The sequence below is a fragment of the Aotus nancymaae genome, unplaced genomic scaffold (assembly GCF_030222135.1).
Source record: "Aotus nancymaae isolate 86718 unplaced genomic scaffold, 86718_ANA_hifiasm-v0.15.2.pri h1tg000039l, whole genome shotgun sequence".
Classification (NCBI taxonomy): Eukaryota; Metazoa; Chordata; class Mammalia; order Primates; family Aotidae; genus Aotus; species Aotus nancymaae.
Genome location: NW_026988453.1, coordinates 8,927,543 through 8,948,778, shown reverse-complemented (window position 1 = coordinate 8,948,778; position 21,236 = coordinate 8,927,543). Strand labels below are relative to the sequence as shown.

The window sequence follows — 21,236 nt, the reverse complement described above, 5'->3', positions numbered from 1 at the left end:
CAGGAGTTTGAGACCAGGTTGGCCAACATGAAACCCCATCTCTACTAAAAATACAAAAAAATTAGCTGGACATGGTGGCAGGTGCCTGTAATCTCAGCTACTGGGGAGGTTGAGACAGGAGAATTGCTTGAACCTGGGAGGCAGAGGTTGCAGTGAGCTGAGATCATGCCACTGCACTCCAGCCTGGGCAACAAAGCGAGACTCCATCTCAAAATAAATAAATAAATAAATAATTTAAAAATACATAATTTTTGAGTTAAAGTTTGCCTGTTTCCTTTAATGTGAAACTTTCAGAGCTTTTCACATTAAAATTCGCTTTGGGCTGGGAGCGGTGGCTCACGCCTGTAATCCTAGCACTTTGGGAAGCCGAGGTGGGTGGATCACCTAAGTTCAGGAGTTCAAGACTAGCCTGGCCAACATGGCAGAACCCCATCTTTAAAAAAATAAAAATAAAAAATTCACTTTGAATGTTTAGTGGGATGGTAATATTGATAATATCCCATTGATAATTACCAGAAAACCATTAGAAAACCTATTTTGACAGAACACAAGTTAGACAATTCTGCAGTGAGATAATTTTAAAAATATAAGATAAACGTATATAAAATACTTTTGATTAGCTGTGTTTAATTTTATGTTTCCTGGGAAGATTTTGTTTGAGCAAAAAGTGTTTACTGCTAAAAAGTTTAAATGTCACTGATTTAAATGAACTAATTTCCTTTTTTAAAAAGTTTATTAGAGCAAAAGAATTCTTTGAAAATACCAAGTTTTTATTTCAACAAGGATTTTGACAGCTTCACATAAGGTCCTTGTAAGATGGAGAAATATGGGCAAAATCATTGTTCAGTGTGAGGGACTATCTCACATTGACTTTGCTTGAGCAGCCTTACCCAGAGAGGGCTGACAAATAGATTGTTATCCTGGAAGACCGTTTCCACTGATGACTGAAAGGGTTCTGTTCTTGGCATATCTTCTAATTAATGATATGGATGAGGACACTGATGGTGTACTGATTAAATTTGCAGATGATAATGAAGTTGGGGAGATAAATAATATGTTGAAATGGCAGGATCAGGGTACCAAATGATCTTAGATTATGGAAACGGAGGTTTTAGTCATTGGAATTACTATATAGTAGACTGAATGATGGAACAGTCCAAAAGGGAACTGAAATCTTAGATTGTATTGAAGTATAGCGTTAGAATAGGAAGAGGAGGGTCATAATCCTGATCTGCTCCCCATTTCCCATTTTTTTAAAACCAGATTATGTTTCATTCTGGGCGCTGCTTTAATATTTACTAAGTCCAAGGTGGTATGGAGGAAAGCAGCTAGAGCATGAAGAAAGTACTTGAAATATGAGGAAGTGTTAAAAAGGAACCCTAGTGTTTAGCTTCAAAGAGAAAGTAGGAATAGTCATATAAATTCAAGGAATGCTCTGACGAGGAGGGGTTAGATTTAGACCCTGGTAATCCCAGGAGGTAGAACTAGATAGGACCAGTGAGTGGACATTAGAGGCAGATTCATCTCACTGTAAAGAGCTACTTAGTTACTGGAATTTTCTTAGCATAGGCTGCCTTGGAGATCATGAGAGTTTCTCAGTCATTCCCTTCCAGGGATATTTGTTGACAGGATTCAAGCTAAAGTTTGAATTAGATTGTCTAGGGTCCAGTAGCTCTACTATATATAATATTCTTGGTACCACCATATCTCCCACCCCCACTACCATCAAACTTTGATAGGTTTTATGAATGCTTTAAACTTAAAAAATGAGCCGGGGCAGTGGCTCACGCCTGTAATTCCAGCATTTCGGGAGGCTGAGGCGGGCGGATCACAAGGTCAGGAGTTCAAGACCAGCATGGCCAACAAAGTGAAACCCCACCTATACTAAAACTACAAAAATTGACCAGGCATGGTGTCACACGCCTGTGGTCCCAGCTACTTGGGCGGCTGAGGTAGGAGAATCACTTGAACCCGGGAGGCGGAGGTTGCAGTGAGCCAAGATTGCACCACTGCTCTCCAGCCTGGGTGACAGAGCAAGTCTCCATCTCAAAAAAAAAAAAAAAAATTTAAAATTTTTTAGCCTAAATGGTAACCTGAAAACTTTACCACAAAGTCAGAAATAAAAATAAGGAGGGCTGAATGTGGTAGCATATGCCTGTAGTCCCAGCACTTTGAGAGGCTGAGGAGGGAGGATCACTTTAGGCTAGGAGTTCAAGACCAGCCTAGGAAACAGCAAGACTTGGTCTCTACAAAATAATAATAATAATAATAGTTAAAACAACAAAATAATAATAATAATTAATTAACTGGCTATTATGAGATACACCTGTAGTCTCAACTCCCCAGGAGTCTGAGGTGGGAGAATTGCTTGAATCCAGGAGTTTGAGGCTGTAGTGAGCTATGATCACACCACTGCACTCCAGCCTGGGCGACAGAACATACCTTGTCTTAAAAAAAAAAAAAGAAAATATATATATATGTATTGCATTTTAGTGAAATGAGCAAGAAAACAAAGACAGGCTTTCTAAATGATATTAGAACCAGTACTCTTAAGACTTACATATTTTGAAAGAATTATATCCAAATAAGAGTTAATTATGTGTTCAAAATTACAGTGGTATTCTGGGTGGGACAAGTTAATACTTATAAATAATAATAGCTATTATTGATATTTATATACCTTGTATAAATGTTCTTAAATGTTCTCAACACTCTTGAGAGGGATTGTTTTTCCTCTTTTCCAGATGAGATTGAAGTTCAGTGAGGGGAAGTAACTTGCTTGAGGATATACAACTTGTAAGAGTCAGGATTCAAATTCAAGAATCTGTGTTTTTAAACTCTATGCTGTATTGAAATTTTATGCTATCCTCCAGTTCTAGTTACTGATACTCATTTTATATCACTTTGGCGTTTAACTTAATACAATCATGTGTCACATAGCACCAGGGATACATTCTTAGAACTGCGTTTTTAGGTGATTTGCAAATCTTAAAGCAGGTATTTCCACAAACCCAGATGGTACAGTCTTCTGCACACCCAGGCTGTATGGTATAGCCTATTGCGCCTAGATTATAAGCTTGTATAGCATGTTACTGTACTGAATACTGTAGATAATTGTAACACAATGGTAGATATTTATATATCTAAACATAGAAAAATACAGTAAAAATATGGTATAATGATCTCATGAGACCATTGTCATATATGCAGTTCACTATAATGCCATTATGCAGCACATGACTGTATTTTGAGGAAATTAGAATGTTTCTTTGTTTTTACCTAGAAATAGAACCTCCCATTCCCTGGGACTTAAATATTCTTAAGTGCTGTATTTCTGTCCTGTCACCTCATTAGGAACAAATTCATCAAAAATATATTTCAACCCTAGACAAAGCAAGTCTCTAAATGGTGGAAAGTCTCACCCTGTCCCCTAGACTGGAGAGCAGTAGCACAATCTCAGCACACTGCAGCCTCCATCTCCCGGGTTCAAGCGGTTCAAGCGATTCTTGTGCCCCAGCCTCCCGAGTGGCTGGGATTACAGGTGACCACCACCTTGTCCTGCTAATTTTTTAAGTCATTATGAGTCATGAATGGCCCTTGTTATCACAGATCTTTTATTTATTTAAATTATTTTATCTTTTCCCTCTTTAGCATTTATGGATGACTGTATTTTTTTCTGATTGGTTGCCCTCAATAAGGCAGAATTGCTTCTGTGTTCATATTTTGCTTTACACTGATTTTATAGTTTTTGTGATAAATGACAATATATGAGATAATTCTAGCTGTTTTCAGATTGTTGAAAGTTAAAATATTTCGTATTTCAATGGAAGGGACAGTCTTTCAGTTTAATTTTGAAATTAATTTTTTTATATAATGCCAATATAGTCTACATGGCATTTCTCTAGTTCTCTGTTGAAAAATAGGATAGACAAAAATGTACTAAACAAAGAGTATCCTTTTTAGTGTCTTAGGTTTAAAGTAACAAGTTACAGGCCAGGCTCAGTGCTTCACACCTGTAATCCCAGCACTTCATGAGATTAAGGCGAGAGGCTTGTCTGAGGCCAGAAGTTTGAGACCAGCCTGGGAAATAGTAAGACCCCATCTCTACAAAAAAAATTTTTAAAAATTAGCCAGGCATGTTGGCTGTGTGCCTGTCTGTAGTTCCGGAAGCTAAGGTGGGAGGATCACTTGAGCTCAGGAGTTGGAGGCTGCAGTAAGCTATGATTGTACCCCTGCTCTCCAGCCTGGGTGACAGAACAAGACCCTGTCTCCATGGATGGATGGATGGTTGGATGGATGGATGATAGGTAGGTAGGTCTGTCTAGATAGATATATAGGGTAGAAGGAGGAGACTAAGTTTTCTTCTATTGTGAAGGGCAGTTAAGTTTTAATGACAAATGCCATGAAAAAAATGGTATTAGGATCATTTGCAGTGACTGTTTTCTGTATTATATTTTAATATAATGCCTGCCATTGTATTTAATACATTATTTAATATTTTGTTTATCATTTAAGTTATTATTTAAGCTTACTTAATTTTATAGAATATCTTTTAGATCTGTCAAGCAACTTAGGTTAGAGGAAGAACCTAAGGCCCAGATAAATTAAATGATTTTCTTGAAGTTCTAGAACCAGAATCCAGGATTCCTAGTACAAAGATTCTGTACTAATAACTTTCTGGAGTGTTTCTGGTGATAGACTAAGGAATTAGCTATTGTTAGCAAAGTTAAAGCTCTTTATGTCGAAGCCCCATTTAATATGATTGCTAAAGCTACGCAGTACCTTTCACCCCAGAGCCCTAAAGTAGCTAACATGTTTTCTCATTTTATTCTTCATATGATATACTGTGTACCATTCTGGTTGTCCACCCTTATATAGTCTCATAGGATATATCCATTCCTACATGGCACCCAGAAACTGGGTAATAATATGTTAGTTGCCAGCCCACAAGCATGGGATAAGCTAGAATTATACCTACAAGTTTGGAACCTGTATTTTAATTATTAGAAGATAAGATTTAAGATTTCCTCTTCTGGATACCTTCCTTCCCCTGGTTCCGTGACCCATTTCTTTTTAATCCTAAATAATACAGAAAATGGTCGTGTTTGCATTACGATCATCATACTGTTTTTCATGGCATTTGTGATTAAAAATCACATGGCTAACATAACATTTCCATGTTAGCCCCAAAATACTGGATTTTTTCATAGCCATAGTTTTAAGAAAGAAAATATATTTTTCTTGATAAAGTATGCTTAGCATAAAATTTACCATCTTAGCCATTGTTGAGTATATAGTTCAGTACTGTTAAGTACTTGACATTGGTGTAAAGAATTCAGTCCTGCAAAACTGAAACTAAACCCATTAAACAACGGCTCCTCATCCCCACTCTTCCAGTCCCTGGCCACCCCCACTCTACTTTCTGTCTGTGAATTCAACTACTCTAGGTCCCTCATGTAGATGGAATTAATAGTCATACTTAAAGTTAATTTTCCTGATAATATGGTATCTTTGGTAATATAAACTTAGCTTCTAATAATTAAATATATAGTTGAAGTATATTTTATAGTTTTGATAAACTAAAGAAAAACAGAAGGCAGAACTCCATAAGAGCCTTGTTTTTTCTCTTTCTAATGCTGAGTCTGTAACTATATCTTCCTCTATATGTAAGCTTACGCCTTTGTTTTCCAGAATTCACCCCATCCAGATAATCTCCACATATTAAACTAGAAGATAGACCAGTGTTTGCTTTCTGACCATCCTGTCTTTGAATTGAAATGGTGTCTTAATCTATACAACTAAGAATATCTCTCTGTTCAGGTTTAAGTATAGTTTTTTCTTTTTCTTTTTCTTTTTTTTTTTTTTTGGCGATAGAGTCTCACTCTGTCGCCCAGGCTAGAATACAGTGGCACGATCTTGGCTCACTGCAACCTCTGCCTCCTTGGTTCAAGCAATTCTCCTGCCTCAGCCTCCTGAGTAGCTGAGACTACAGGCAAGCGCCACCACACCCAGCTAATTTTTGTATTTTTTTAGTAGAAACGGGGTTTCACCATGTTGGTCAGGATGGTCTCGATCTCTTGACCTCATGATCCGCCCACCTCAGCCTCCCAAAGTGCTGAGATTACAGGCATGAGCCACTGCACCCGGCCTTCTCTTAATTTTTTAAGTTCACTTGATCGATTTAGGCCTACAGTAGCAGTGCAGTTTTAAATCTGAGGCTCTTTTGCCAGCTAGGCTGTTTGGGTACTAACATGGAGGTCTATATGTATCTCTAGAGAAGGAATATTAAACTTTTAGATTTAGAATGCAAAGTACCAAAATAGAAATGAAGATTTGTTTGTGATGTTAAAGATACCTTACTTGATAGGGAGGACTTAAAATCATTAAGAGTCAAATAGATTCTGCAGATATTCTCACTTTTGTTTTGTAATAAAGCATCTTTTGACTGGACCAATGAATTTTTTTCCTTCCCCTTCTGTATAAGGCTTAACATTACCATAATTTTTTGTGCATTATAATGTAACTATACTATACCTAAAAGTTGCTTTTGCCTTGAAAAGCTTAGTAATAACCTTGTTTATCAAAAGCTTAGTAATAGCCTTGTTTATCAAGTATACATATACATATATTTGTGTATCTGTGTAAAATAACATTTACAATGATGGCTTATAAATATGGTATCTGAATATGATGAATATATAGGTACATGGTGATTTGGCTTATTTTGCTATTTTATGTATACTTATTTTGAGAGATGGGAGATTGTTTTGTAGAAAAGAATGGAATTTGAATTATCACTGAGATGAGCAGTATGAGAATTGTAGTTTGACATACTTATGGTTTAAGCTATGCTTTCTTGTAACAGAATGTGAAGTACTTTGACTTAAGTAGGGGCCCTTAAAAAACAATTTTCGGCTGGGTCCAGTGGCTCATGCCTGTAATCCCAGCACTTTGGGAGCCTGAGGCAGAATGATGGCCTGAGCTCAGGAGTTTGAGACCAGCCTGGGCAACACAGGGAGACACTGTCTCTACAAAAAATTAAAATAAATAGCCAGCACGCGTCTGTAGTTCCAGCTACTTGGGAGGCTGAGGCAGAAGTATTACTTGGGCCCAGTAGGTCAAGACTGTAGTGAGCCATGATTGTGCCACTGCTTTTCAGCCTAGGCGACAGAGTGAGACCCTGGCTCAAAAAATTAATTAATTAAATAATTTTCAAAGAGCTAGTTTAGTTCTGTTTATGAAAGAGAAATGTGTTCTGATGTCTTCGAAAAATCTTACAGTTTTATGATTTTAATTAGAGTCTCTTCTTTCTACAGAAATAGGAAGGTTGTTGATTACTCACAGTTTCAGGAATCTGATGATGCAGGTAAGTTTTGTGATTTCAACAAATTTTAAGTTGGACTGACCTGTGGAGGTTACTTTTATCATGCTTTTGGAATAAGTTTTACTTTTTTATTTTCAGAGTATTTACCGAAACTGTGTCATGATCTGCATCAACCAAAGCAAAAGTTGAACTTACATGGATTTTAACTTTTCCTTCATTGATAATAAACATTAAACAATTTTTTTCTTACCTGGTTTTGGAGTCCAAAGTTTAAATGTCCGGTAATTCTGATATAGTGTTCATTACTTAAAATACCTTCGGCTGGGCGCAGTGGCTTACGCCTGTAATCCAAGCACTTTGGGAGGCCGAGGAGGGGAAACCACTTGAGGTCAGGATATATCTCAACACGGTGAAACCCATCTCTACTAAAAATACAAAAATTAGCCAGGCGTGGTGGCACGCGCCTGTAATCCTAGCTGCTCGGGAGGCTGAGGCAGGAGAATCGCTTGAGCCCGGAAGAACAATCCACTACAGGGCAGGCACAGTGGCTCATACCTGTGATCTCAGCACTTTGGGGGCAAAAAAACATCTTCTATTATTACAATAAAACTTGTGCTTTGTGATATGTTTTTCATAATAAAGCAACTAAGATGAGAGTCTGTTTTGTGAAACAATTTTGATTTGTGAACTAATTCATCATAGAATGAGTGTTGTAGCTAATTCTTAGCCATAAGAGATTTTTTTAGAGTTGTCTCCTTAATCTCATTACTTTCCAGATATGTTTACTATTTTTTCTTCTTTCTTTCTTTTTAATCTAACTTTTCTTTATAAAGACAGTATCTGCCCTTTGGGAAGACTTAGAAAATGCTGAAAGATATAAAGAAGAGTAAAAAAAGTAATATGTAGCACTAATATTTATAAAATGCTTGCTAGATGTCAGGAATTGTTTCGAATGTTTGTATTTAATAATTCCTTAGAATCATTCGTTAATATGGGATATACTATTATTATTTCTGTTTTGAGTATTTTTCTTATGCTATTAACGGTATTTGAAAAATTCCTATCAATGGTCATATAATATTCCCATTTAATAACATCGCGTGTGTTTGTGTGTGTGTACACACGTAAATGGTGCAGTAAACAGCTTTGGAAATAATTCCCTGTTAAGATAGAGTCATTTTCGTTAGTTTTATAGGGCTTTTGAAATTGGAGATACTTTCTTCAAAGGCAAGAGTATGTTATATTTAATACTTTAAAAGTAATTTGCTTAGTAATAGTAACTGTGTTTACTTCCTAAAATGTTTGTAATATAATCATAATCTGATAATTTTCAAATAAGTGTGAAGAGGTTGAAATCAAAAGGGGAGGGTATAAAATGATAGAAGGTTAGCTATAGATAGATGAAATATATATACACGAGGACTAGAGGGTAATATGGAAAAATGAAATTAATGTGGTAGGACTGGGTGGGAAATAATTGTAGTTTTTTTAAAAATTAAAGAAACTATTTGGGAAATCTTACTCCTCTCACCATTTAAACAGCATGAGAGATAATTATGTCAGTAAATATAGTGGTGATTTTAACATGTAAAAATCATAGTTAATTAAGTTTGAAAAACACTGTTTAGATGAAGATTATGGAAGAGATTCGGGCCCTCCCACTAAGAAAATTCGATCATCTCCCCGAGAAGCTAAAAATAAGAGGCGATCTGGAAAGAATTCACAGGAAGATAGGTAAGAGGCGTTGTTTTTCTGTTCCCACTTACATTGTCACCACTCTGAGATGAGAGCAATCTCTGATCTCTAAATTATTGAAATCTCATATACTTTTGAAAAGTACTTACTGTCCGCTTAATACTTTGCATATTTCATATTATCTCAGGCTGTGCTTAAGGATGTAATTCGTTAGTTATCTAAGGTTAATATTGATACTTTCATTGTAGTGATAACAAATAAGTGATATATCCCATTCAGTCACAAATCACTGGCACAAGTATAACTAAAGCTTGTAGACTGTCAAGTTGTATAGCCTGTCACATTTTGCTGTCTCATAATCGAGTCTCCTTTGTTTAAATAATCTAACCATTTTGGAGAGTTTATTTTCCCTTAGTTTTACAAATGAGTTATGATTTTTTAACTATAATTTTGTCTTATAAGACCAGGATATTAAATGGACACCGTGGCTCATGCTTGTAATCCCAGGACTTTGGGAGGCCTAGGTAGGGCAATTGCTTGAGCAGGAATTTGAGACCAGCCTGGGCAACATAGGGAGACCACGTCTCTACACAAAAATTTAAAAATTGGCTGAGAATGGTGACACATGCCTGTCGTCCCAGCTGCTCAGGAGCCCAAGGCAAGAGAATCCTTTGAGCCCAGGAATTCAATACTGCAGTGAGCTGTGATTGCACCACTACCCTACAGCCTAGGTGACAGAGCCAAGACTCTGTCTGGGGGAATGGAGGGAAGACCAGAATATTGTAATTTCTGCCCTATTGTTAAAGGTATACACATTGTCACACTCAGTGTAGCACAACTTTAAGACCTTCTTGGTAATGATGGTGATGATAGTAATGATGATGGCTACTGTTTGTGATTATTATGTGACAATTTCTATTATGGGCTTTACATACACTATCATTTAATTCTCACAACATCTCTATTTGGATGCATAATATTAACTTAGAGGGGTTCTGTGATGTAACCAAAATTATCCAGCAAATGGACAAACAGGTTTTTAAACCATATCTATTGGACTCCAAAGTTGACAACCTCTAATGCTTTTTTTGCATTTTCAGAAATGTGCTTTTGAGGAAAAATAATACAGAATTATACTGTTGGGAAACAAGTCTTGAAGAGTTTCTGCTATGGCCATATGCTGGTATACATCTAACCTAGTTGTTGTTTGTTTTTAATAGAGATGGGCTCACGTCACGTTGCCCAGTCTGGTCTCAAACTCCTGGGCTCAAGTGATCCTCCCATCTCAGTGTCCCAAAGTGCAGGGATTACAGGTGTGAGCCACCATGGCTGGCCTAAAACAGTTTTGATTTGTTTTGTTTTGTTTTGAGACGGAGTCTCACCCTGTCACCCAGGCTGGAGTGCAATGGCACTCAGCTCGCTGCAACCTCCACCTCCCGGGTTCAAGCAGTTCTCCCACCTCAGCCCCCAAGTAGCTGGGACTATAGGCATGTGCCACCACACCCAGCTAATTTTTGTGTTTTTAGTAGAGACGGGGTTTCACTGTGTTGGCCAGGCTGGTCTCAAACTCCTGGCCTCGTCATCCGCCCACCTCGGCTTCCCAAAATGTGTGAGCCACCACGCCCAGCCAAACAGTTTTGTATGGCAGCCCAACTCAGAACTATTTTTCATTATATTCATTTTCATTATCATATTTCTCCTAGGAAAGAGCTGTTTTGTGGCGTGTTATAATGTCTCATTGCCATAATTAACACCTAGCTTACAGTTTTTCTTGTTTCAGTCATTTGATTTTATTATTCTAAGTGTTGGAAGGATTGAAATAAATACAGGTTTTATTGCTATCTGTATGCTTTGTGTATTTATTCCGAGACTAGTGCTCTGTTGATTTTTCTGTTTTCAAAGTTCAGCCTTCACTTTACTTTGCTGTAGTGGTACTAAAAGATTAATGTAGTCTATAAACTCAGTAAAAGAACTAGAAAAAATAATATAATTCATCATTGTGTTAGAATTATTAATTTGGTGCTTATTTTGCATAAGAAACATTTATACAGAATAGTCACAGGTTTCAGAATTATAAAGTGTCTTGGACTCAGGTTGCTTAGTAAAAGAATATGTTTGGTCATTCTCTTTGGTTAGGTATCATTAGTTCAGTAATTTCTTATTTGAGTGTGGTCTAGATTATGGGGAATACCGAAAGTGATTTATAAGACCTGCTATTTGAGAAAGGAAAACTTCGAATGCAGTTTTTATGTGCAAGTTTTTGGTTTTTGTTCTTCAGAATTTTTCATGGAATCATAAAATTTTAGCACTGAAGAAAGAATACCAAGTAATTTGCTTAAGATCATACAGCTAACTAATGACAAAGAGATAGACTACTAGGGGCTGGGTATGGTGGCTCATGCCTGTAATCCCAACACTTTGAGAGGCCAGGATGGGTGGATCTCTTGAGCTCAGGAGTTTGACACCAGCCTGGGCAACATGGTGAAACCCCATCTCTATTTTTAAAAATATGTAAACTAACAGAGAGATGGGATACTAGTATCCAGTTTCCAGAGTTAAGACTTATGAGAACGTAATATGAACTTTGAAGCTCCTTAACATCTTATTTTACTTTGCAGAGTGATTTTGAGCTCACTTTTATTTTCTCCATGGTACCAGGCAGGACCATATGTTGATGTTTCTGATGCAAAGAAATACTGGGAGGAAATATTAATAGGGGATAATTAAATCAATTTATTTTCCATTTGGTTTTAGGTAAATTTTTAGGCATATTATAAATTATATAACTGAACTATAATTTCTTTTGTTTGAGACGGAGTCTCACTCTGTCAGCCAGGCTGGAGTGCAATGGCGTGATCTCAGCTCACTGCAACCTCTGCCTCCCAGGTTCAAGTGGTTCTCCTGCCTCAGCCTCCTGAGTAGCTGGGATTACAAGCATGTGCCACCACGCCCAGCTAATATTTGTATTCTTTAAGTAGAGATGGAGTCACCATGTTGACCAGGCTGGTCTCAAACTCCTGGCCACAAGCAATCTGCCCACCTCAGCCACCCAAAGTGCTGAGGGTACAGGTTACAGGTGTGAGCCACCGTGCCCGGGCTGCAATTCCTTTTAATAATTTTAGATATTTTAGCAGTTTTTTGCATGTATATTTAGTGATTTTATTTGCCATCATTAACACTATATAATTTGCTTTTAGTATTTTTATACTCTGCCTTTGTTCGAGAATATTTTTCTTATTAAATATTATTGTGAACCAAGCAGTATCCATAGGTGAAAAAATTCCAGCCTGTGGTGAGACACCTTCTTTTATTCCTTTGGGTCTTTGGAAGCAGTGTTTTGCCAAGTAGATAAAATTATGCTTACTTACCAGCATCCCTGTAATGTAAGGAAATAATGGAAGCAGTTTTACTCCTTAGCATTTGTTTGAACATTTTATATAGAAGAGCTATTTTTCAGTTCTTCTCAAGTCAGAAATAAGAGATCTATGTTCATTTAGATTTTGAGCTAAGACTTTTAAACGTTTGCTTTTTTGCCTCCCTTTATAGTGAGGACTCAGAAGAAAAAGATGTGAAGACTAAGAAGGATGATTCTCACTCAGCAGGTAGTAAACTATTTTAAATGTAAGAGGTATAATTCTATTTATATATTTTATTAGACATTTTAATAAGTGATTTTCTATGCCAGGCACTGTTGCAAATCTGGAATTACAAAGACGTTTCCATCTTCAAAGAGCTCGTAATGATTCTCAGTCCTGGTGGCTTATTACAGTCATCTATGAATCTTTTTTAAAATGTATATTCTGGGTCCTGTCTCAAAATTTCTGATTAAATAGATCTAGGTGGGATGTTGGGGCTTGATTTTCTTTAAGTATCTCCACATTATTCTTATGCATGGTCAATATTGGAAATGATTTACATAAACAAAAGACATCAAACCAAATTGAATAATGTGTAAATATAAAACTTGGGGGCTGGGCACATGGCTCATGCCTGTAATCCAGCACTTTGGGAGGCTAAGGCGGGTGGATCACCTAAGGTCGGGAGTTCGAGACCGGCCTGAGCAACATGGATGAAACCCCATCTCTACTAAAAAAAAATACAAAAGTAGCAGAGCATGGTGGCACATGCCTGTAAGCCTAGCTACTCGGGAGGCTGAGGCAGGAGAATCACTTGAACCTGGGAGTTAAAGGTTGCAGTGAGCCGAGTTTGTGCCATTGCACTCCAGCCTGGGCAATAAGAGCAAAACTCTGTCTCAAAAAAAAAAAAAAAAAAAAAAAAAAAACTTCGTAAAATAGGAACATAAAAAAAGAGAGTGGTGGACTCTAGGTGGAAAAGCAAATGGAAGTTTTATTCCCACTCTTTTTAGCTGAGACATAGTCTTTTGAAACAGTGGCCATAGAGAAGCTGTTTTTGTAAAAATGTTAACTTAAAAGAATTAATGTGAACTAATGAGGAATCTCCATGGCCAAATGAAATGTTCAATCCAATGATTCTGCATGTTGGTATTTATTTTTAAATTTAATTCTTCTAAGAATTGTGAGTTTTTGACCTACATTTCCTTGCTGTTTCCCTGGATCTCCCTTGAAATGAGACTGCTGTTTAACTAATGCAAAGGGAGATAAAAAGTTCTGCTAAATTCACTCTGCTTAGCTGTTTTTACTTTCCCTCCTATTCAAGTATACTATCTGGCTACCTAAGTTGAAAAGAAACTATATTAATCTTTTGCACTATCTAGTGATCCTGTGATAATACAGTATATGCTTTCACTCATTTGCCTTGTTAATCCTAATTTGAATGTCTTACACTTAATAGTTTATTGAGCACTTCTAGATAAATAACTCTGTACTAGTACTAAGGTAAGCATCTACCAAGTGGGTTTAGTTTTGGGTCTGCCATGTCAGCTTTATTCTGTTTGTCTCTAGATGAGGTTTTTGAGAGTGAAAGAGATGACTTGAACACTGACCATGGTAAGGTTCATAGGACTGGGAGTATTTCCAGCAGAAGGACCACTTAACAGAATAAGGGATTTTAAAACTTCAGGAAAAGGGCTGTAGGTAGAGACTAATTCAAATATGGCTTAGTCTAAAGGGAGTAGGCTGGCTTCCTACCCTTTAACCAAATTTATTCACACACTGTGTATTAAAAAAATTTTTTTGGCTGGGCATGGTGGCTTACACCTGCAATCCCAGCACTTTGGGAGGCCAAGACAGGTGGATCACGCGGTCAGGAGCTCAAGACCATCCTGGCTAACATGGTGAAACCCCTTCTCTACTAAAAATACAAAAAATTAGCCAGGCATGGTGGTATGTGCCTGTAGTCCCAGCTACTCAGGAGGCTGAGGCAGGAGAATCGCTTGAACCCGGGAGGCAGAGGTTGCAGTAAGCCATGATTGTGCCACTGCACTCCAGCCTGGCAACAGAGAGACTCTGTCTCAAAAAAAAAAAAAAAAGAAAAGAAAATACAAATTTAGCTGGGCATGATAGCGCATGCCTGTAATCCCAGCTACTCAGTGTCTGAGGCAGGAGAATCACGAACCCAGGAGGCAGAGGTTGCAGTGAGCCGAGATCATGCCATTGCACTCCAGCCTGGGCAACAAGAGCAAAACTCTGTCTCAAAAAACAAAACCAAAAAAAATCTGTTTTTTTAGACTGAGCACAGTGGCTCACACTTGTAATCTTAGCACTTTGGGAGGCCAAGGCAGGTGGATCACTTGAGGTCAAGGGTTCAAGACCATCCTGGCCAACATGGCAAAATCCTGTCTCTATCAAAAATACAAAAATTAGGCTGGGTGTGCTGGCTCATGCCTGTAATCCCAGCACTTTGGGAGGCCAAGGCAGGTGGATCACCTGAGGTCAGGAGTTTGAGACCAGACTGGCCAGCATGACAAAACCCTTTCTCTACTGAAGATACAAAAAAATTAGCCGGGCATGGTGGCGGTTGCCTGTAATGCCAGCTACTCAAGAGGCTGAGGCAGGAGAATCGCTTGAACCTGGGAGGCAGAGGTTACAGTGAGCCGAGACCCAGCTATTGTATTTCATCCTGAGCAACAAGAGCAAAACTCAATCTCAAAAAAACCAACCAAACAAACAGCAACAAGAAATTAGCCAGGCATGGCAGCACATACCTGTAGTCCCAGCTACTCAGAAGGCTGGGGCAGGAGAATGGCTTGAACCTGGGAGGCAGAGGCTGCTGTGAGCCAAAATTGTGCTACTGCATTCCAATCTGGGCAACAGTATGAGATTCTGTCTTAAAAAAACAAAATTTTTTTTTTTAATTAATAGACTCTAAGAATATGTGAAAGTAAATTTTTTACAGGCTTGTCCAAACATCTTTCACTAATTGATCTAAATATGTTTGTTTGTTTTTTTTTTGAGACGGAGTTTTGCTCTTGTTGCCCAGGCTGGAGTGCAATGGCATGATCTCGACTCACCACAACCTCCACCTCCCAGGTTCAAGCGATTCTCCTGCCTCAGCCTCCCGAATAGCTGAGATTACAGGCATATGCCACCATGCCTGGCTAATTGTTGTATTTTTAGTAAAGATGAGGTATCTCCATGTTAGTCAGGCGGGTCTCGAACTCCCGACCTCAGGTAATCTGCCCATCTTGTCCTCCCAAAATACTGCGATTACACGCATGAGCCACCACACCTGGCCCTAAATACGTATTTTTAAAGATTTTCCTCAATCCCCTCTAAATTGAAATGGTCACAAGCCATTCATTGTAAAGGGTAACAGTTTGACATTATTTTAGGGTTTACATGTTTTATATCTTAGAATAAAGATTGAGAGACATTCTTTCCCTCTCATACCATGTTAAGATATTTTTCTAACTTTAGCTTTCAAAAATAGTGAACATAGATTTGAATATAATTGAGAATTTTAGAGCAAAGTAATGATGTAACTAAAGTATAGGAAGCATGTGTTCACACTTTAATTCAGCTTGGCTACTGCTTAAAATGACACACCTATGTTACTTTATATGTAATCGTGGGTACATAGTCTTGTTCAGGTTCATTCTTTGTGAATTTAGGTCCCCCTTTATACATTTCGTAGATTTTTTTTTTCTATTTTTATTTTAAGTTCCAGGGCACATGTGCAGGATGTACAGGTTTGTTACATAGGTAAATGTGTGCCATTGCAATTTGCTGCACCCATCAACCCATCATCTAGGTGTTAAGCCCAGCATGCATTAACTGTTTTTCCTCTCCACCTCCCCACCCTGCCCCTCCCTCACCACAGGCCCCAATGTGTGTTGTTCCCCTTCCTGTGTCCATGTGTTTTCATTGCTCAGCTCCCACTTACAAGTGAGAACGTGCAGTGTTTGGCCTTTTGTGTCTGCATTAGTTTGCTGAGGATAATGGCTTCCAGCTCCATCCATGTCCCTGCAAAGGACATAATCTCCTTTCCTTTTTTATGGCTGCATAGTATTCCATGGTATATATATGTACCACAATTTCTTTATCCAGTCTATCATTAATGGGCATTTGGGTTGATTCCATCATTTTGTAGAAATGTTGAAGGATAGAATTTGCCCTTTTACAATGAAACAAAGCTGCATATTATATCCTATATTGGCCACTCCATTGGCTTTTTTTTTTTTTTTTCAAGACAAGAGTCTTTGTCGCCCAGGCTGGAGTGCAGTGGCATGATCTCGGCTCACTACAATCTCTGCCTCTCCAGTTCAAGCCATTCTCCTGCCTCAGCCTCCCAAGTAGCTGGGACTACAGGCGCATGCCACCACACCCAGCTAATTTTTTGCATTTTTAATAGAGACAGGGTTTCACCATGTTAGCCAGAATGGTCTTGATCTCCTGACCTTGTGATCTGCCTTGCCTTGGCCTCCCAAAGTGCTGGGAATACAGGCGTGAGCCACCGCACCTGGCCCAGTTATTTACATTTTCAGTCAATTAATCTTTTGCACTATCTAGTCAAATGTAAAAGTCTTTAGACATTGTATCATGATAATTCTTATATTGCAGAGGATAGTGAAGATGAAAAAGAAGATCATAAAAATGTGCGCCAGCAACGGCAGGCAGCATCTAAAGCAGCTTCCAAACAGAGGGAGATGCTCATGGAAGATGTGGGCAGTGAGGAAGAACAGGAAGAGGAAGATGAGGCACCGTTCCAGGAGAGTACGTGAAGTTGGTTTGTGTAGTTTGGTTGTTAGGTCGTGATTGTAGTTTCTGATCTTGGTTCCTTCGGCATTTTCTAGGATACTGAATATTACATCTAGTCCCTTAGATTGGGTAGATACTCCCTGTTAAAAATTGGTGCCTGTTAATATTTTAAAAGGTTCAGAGATTCTCACGATTGCCCACCATTTGTAATCTTTGCACTTTATTTAATGATGTTTGTGTTCAAACATTGAATGAACATTTGCTTAAGTAATAATCACATTAGGCGTTGTGATTGCGATGTGTATTTTGGCCTGGTGGAGGAGGTTGTAGACCTCTTTTCACAGAAAAAAAATGTTAATCACAAAATTTAGATGTTTCACAGGTTATTCAGATTTGTTAATTGAATGTATTTTTGTTTCATGTTGGGTTTTCTTGTTTCACTTATTCATGATTGGACCAAAAAGGCCCTGTCAGTTCAGTTTGGTTTCCCTAGTCTCAACCAGTACTACATGGAAGTGATGGAACTACCAAAAGTTATTTGATGGTTTCAGTTTTTATTCAGGTTAACTCCTACTCTTCCTGTTTTCAACCTACTTTTCAAACACATCACTCATGTAGCTCTCTCATGGCATGCAAAATCCATTTGACAAATGAAGGCAGTGATGACTCCAGTCAAATTGGTAGTATAGCTCCAAATAGAATCCAAGAGTGTTTGATTCCCAAATCCCATCCTGTAGTCATTCTTAGTACTGTCTTCTTTTGTTCACTTGGAAGGATGCGTACATTAAGTTAGATGTTGAAATTCTTCTTTCTTCTCAGAAGATTCTGGCAGCGATGAAGATTTCCTGATGGAAGATGATGATGATAGTGACTATGGCAGTTCAAAAAAGAAAAACAAAAAAATGGTTAAGAAGTCCAAACCTGAGAGAAAAGAAAAGAAAATGCCTAAACCCAGGCTAAAGGCTACGGGTAAGTTCTGCGGAAGTGAAATTAAATGTACTGCTTTAAAAATTTTGAGAACCATTACTTTCGATACAGAAATTCTTCATTAGGATTTGGCATTGGCCTGATGTTTAGCAAGAATACAAGAAATCTAAAAGGGTCTTGTATTCTGGAGCTGGAAGCATCTCTTATTAATAAAGACACTAGCCTATTTAAGAGTCTGGTGGGCCTAGGCATGTTCTTCAATTATTGCCATACTTGAGCAAGATTTCAGAATGATCTGTTTGTTTCAGGCATAGTGGTAGAAACACTGTATCATCATAGCTGTTACTGCTCTTTTTTCCTCACTAGTATCACAGTCTCAGCAGCCAGAAAAGACTTAATTGTGAAAATGCACAAATCTAGAGTAATACGTTTAAGTTCCATGTTCTGATCTCTACCCCATCCTCTGTGCTGTCAGAATAAAACCACGCTTGATGATATGAGTTAATTTTTTTCTGAGCCCTAATGGTTTCTGCCAGATATTCTCCTAGTTGGAGCTAGTTTGTTAACTAAATCAGAAATTGATTTGCTTTTTGTGTAGGTGGTTTTATTCTATTAGGTACAACGTGTCATTGTTAAACTTGTATCACTTCTTACTGTTAGGAATGATGGAACTGTCAGATGTATTTGATGGCTTCAGTTTCTAATCAGATTAATTCTTATCCTTCCCTCTTTTTGACCAGCTTTTTATAAACAACTTTTGTCATAAACAACTGCTTCACAAACAATGAAGGATGTCGTGCGTATTCTGTAGCATGGCATTTCTTCATTACAGGTTATTACTGCTAACGTCATATTAGAGTGTTGGTAAAGACTGTTGGGAAATACTGCAGCATATTGTAGTAACTTGTCGTGACCAGTTTAGAAACTGAGATAAATTTCCCTAGGGATATATGCGTACCCTCGTGCCCACCTTGGTTTTTAGTAAGTTGCATATTGTCTTTATAGATTTTATTCTTACAGATTCTTTTATTTTGTAGCTGATTTTTATTAAAGACATTTTTTTCTTCCCTTCCCCACATTATTTTTCTACTTTCAGTGACGCCAAGTCCAGTGAAAGGCAAAGGGAAAGTGGGTCGCCCCACAGCTTCAAAGGCATCAAAGGAAAAGACTCCTTCTCCCAAAGAAGAAGACGAGGAACCGGAAAGCCCGCCAGAAAAGAAAACATCTACAAGCCCCCCACCTGAGAAATCTGGGGATGAAGGGTCTGAAGATGAAGCCCCGTCTGGGGAGGATTAAAAGTGATGATGGTCTGGGGAGAGATTTTATTAAAAAAAAAAAAAGAAAAAAAAAGAAAAAAGAGGGAGGAAAAAAAGAACCTACTTAAGATAGAACATGGTTTTGGCTATGGCTTGACTCATGGGCTTTCAGTGCTTTTTTCCATTTGTTGAAAGTAACATTTCTCTCTCTCTCTTTTTTTTTTAAAGCAAACCATTGTATGTTTAAGTGTTTAAGTTACCTTTTGGTCTATTGGTCTCTTTGCCAACCCTCCCCTTTCCCAATGAAAGCCATGTCAAATTAATCACTGGATTGACTGCTTCATCTTTTTATTTTTAATGAAAGGTGTACCACAGTTGTAAAGCAATAAGATTTGAGATGAACACTATGGAAAATTTGCTTTTTGATAAACGATAGCAAGTTGAATAGTAATCAAAAACACAGCAAGATTTTAGTTCAAAATGATTGCTCCTTTCTCTACCTGGACTTTTAAAAAATCAGTTGTCATCTAATACGAGTTTATTTGTCTGTAGACACAAATATCAATGTCTAAAAAATCATGTACTTTAAACTTCCACTAATGAGGCAGATAAGAGATAAATATGAAAAGACTCGGAGCCAGTGATCCTGTTATCCTGCTACAGTCTTTAGAGAGTTTTAAAAAAAAAAGCAGGGCTGCCAAAACTGAAATCACTCTTGATTTCATATTTCCTTCTCTAAATATATATGTATCCTGTTTTTTGGATAAAATTTTACCAAGGATCCAAAAAAAAAAAAAAAAAAAAAAAAACACCCTAGAATTTAATTGACAAGATCAGTCTACACGTCACAGTGGCTTTCTTCTCAAACTGACAATGTTTAGGTTTTAAGCAAATAAAATTCCAGTTAATGCGAAACTCAGTCACAAAGAGTTGAGATTTTTTCCTTTATGAAATAGAATTAACATTCTTTTATGCTACAAATGTGCTTTCAGGTCCCATGAACCATGCTTTGCTTTCATTTGGGGATAGAACATTTTCTTTTTCATATCCTGATCTTCCTATTTCTTCATAGAAACATGATATGAATGCATCCCTGTGATCCTGCTGCTTCGTAGGGCACCGCTGCACACCCTACCCCCAGTGCCGACCACCTCTGCTGTAGGACGCTATTTTTCTGGTCCTGTTCTTCACTTAACTTCCCATCCTGTCCTTGACTAGGAATGTGTTAAGTGCTGCTCCCATACGATTCAGTTGGCTCTTGTCTTTTTAGTTGGTCCAACCCCTGCTTTACTGCTCTTGCTCCTTAAAGCAGGAGGGACTAGAGGAACCAGGCATTTTGGAGGCTTGTGTGCAGTTGATAACAGACTTTTACATACCTTATAAAAGCAGTCAGGAGATAGATCCATAGGTTTGATCCTTGACATCTGATACCAGGCGCTTATGGGAGCAAGGTTTAAAGGGTCCTGGTATGCTAATAAATTGAAAAATTAGTGAAGTTTAACTTCTGCCTTTTTTCCTGCCTTTTAATCTAGATTTGTTTCTTCAGTATCCTACTTTGGGGTTTACTAGAAACATGCTTTGTCTGATTTTATTTAAAAACACCCAGTGGCAGAGTCATTTCGCTATTGCACTGTGTGTTAAATAATGAATAACAAGTTTTCAGTACGTGGCCAATAATACAGGACTTGAACATAAATAGCAATTGGATCATTCTCTTTCGTGATGGTTGAATTCAGTTGTGAACTTTGTAGTGAGGATGTTAGAGATTATTTGCCTAAATGGGTTTGTTCAGGTATCCACGTGGTAAAAGACCTATCAGTGTTTCCACCATGCACTTCTATTTTTTAGAAATTTGTAATTTTAAGTCTACATTCCTAGTAACATTTGAGCTTTCCTCAGGCTGTGTTTCGTGAAGAA

At 37.8% G+C, this 21,236-nt stretch overlaps 1 protein-coding gene across 2 annotated transcripts in view; it reads left to right on the top strand.

Annotated features, from left to right (window-relative positions):
- NUCKS1 (nuclear casein kinase and cyclin dependent kinase substrate 1) overlaps positions 1–21,031 on the top strand; it is a 31,986-nt gene extending 10,955 nt beyond the window's left edge. The window contains exons 2-7 of one of the 2 annotated variants that reach the window (XM_064360285.1): positions 7,317–7,366; positions 8,953–9,058; positions 12,566–12,621; positions 16,999–17,151; positions 17,959–18,105; positions 19,160–21,031. In XM_064360285.1, the coding sequence (XP_064216355.1) occupies positions 7,317–7,366; positions 8,953–9,058; positions 12,566–12,621; positions 16,999–17,151; positions 17,959–18,105; positions 19,160–19,359 (712 nt within the window). In that variant the 3' untranslated portion in view covers positions 19,360–21,031. Of the gene's footprint in view, positions 1–7,316; positions 7,367–8,952; positions 9,059–12,565; positions 12,622–16,998; positions 17,152–17,955; positions 18,106–19,159 lie in introns of both variants that reach the window. The other variant, XM_064360284.1, reaches the window with a different exon arrangement.
- Positions 21,032–21,236: the final 205 nt, after the last annotated feature.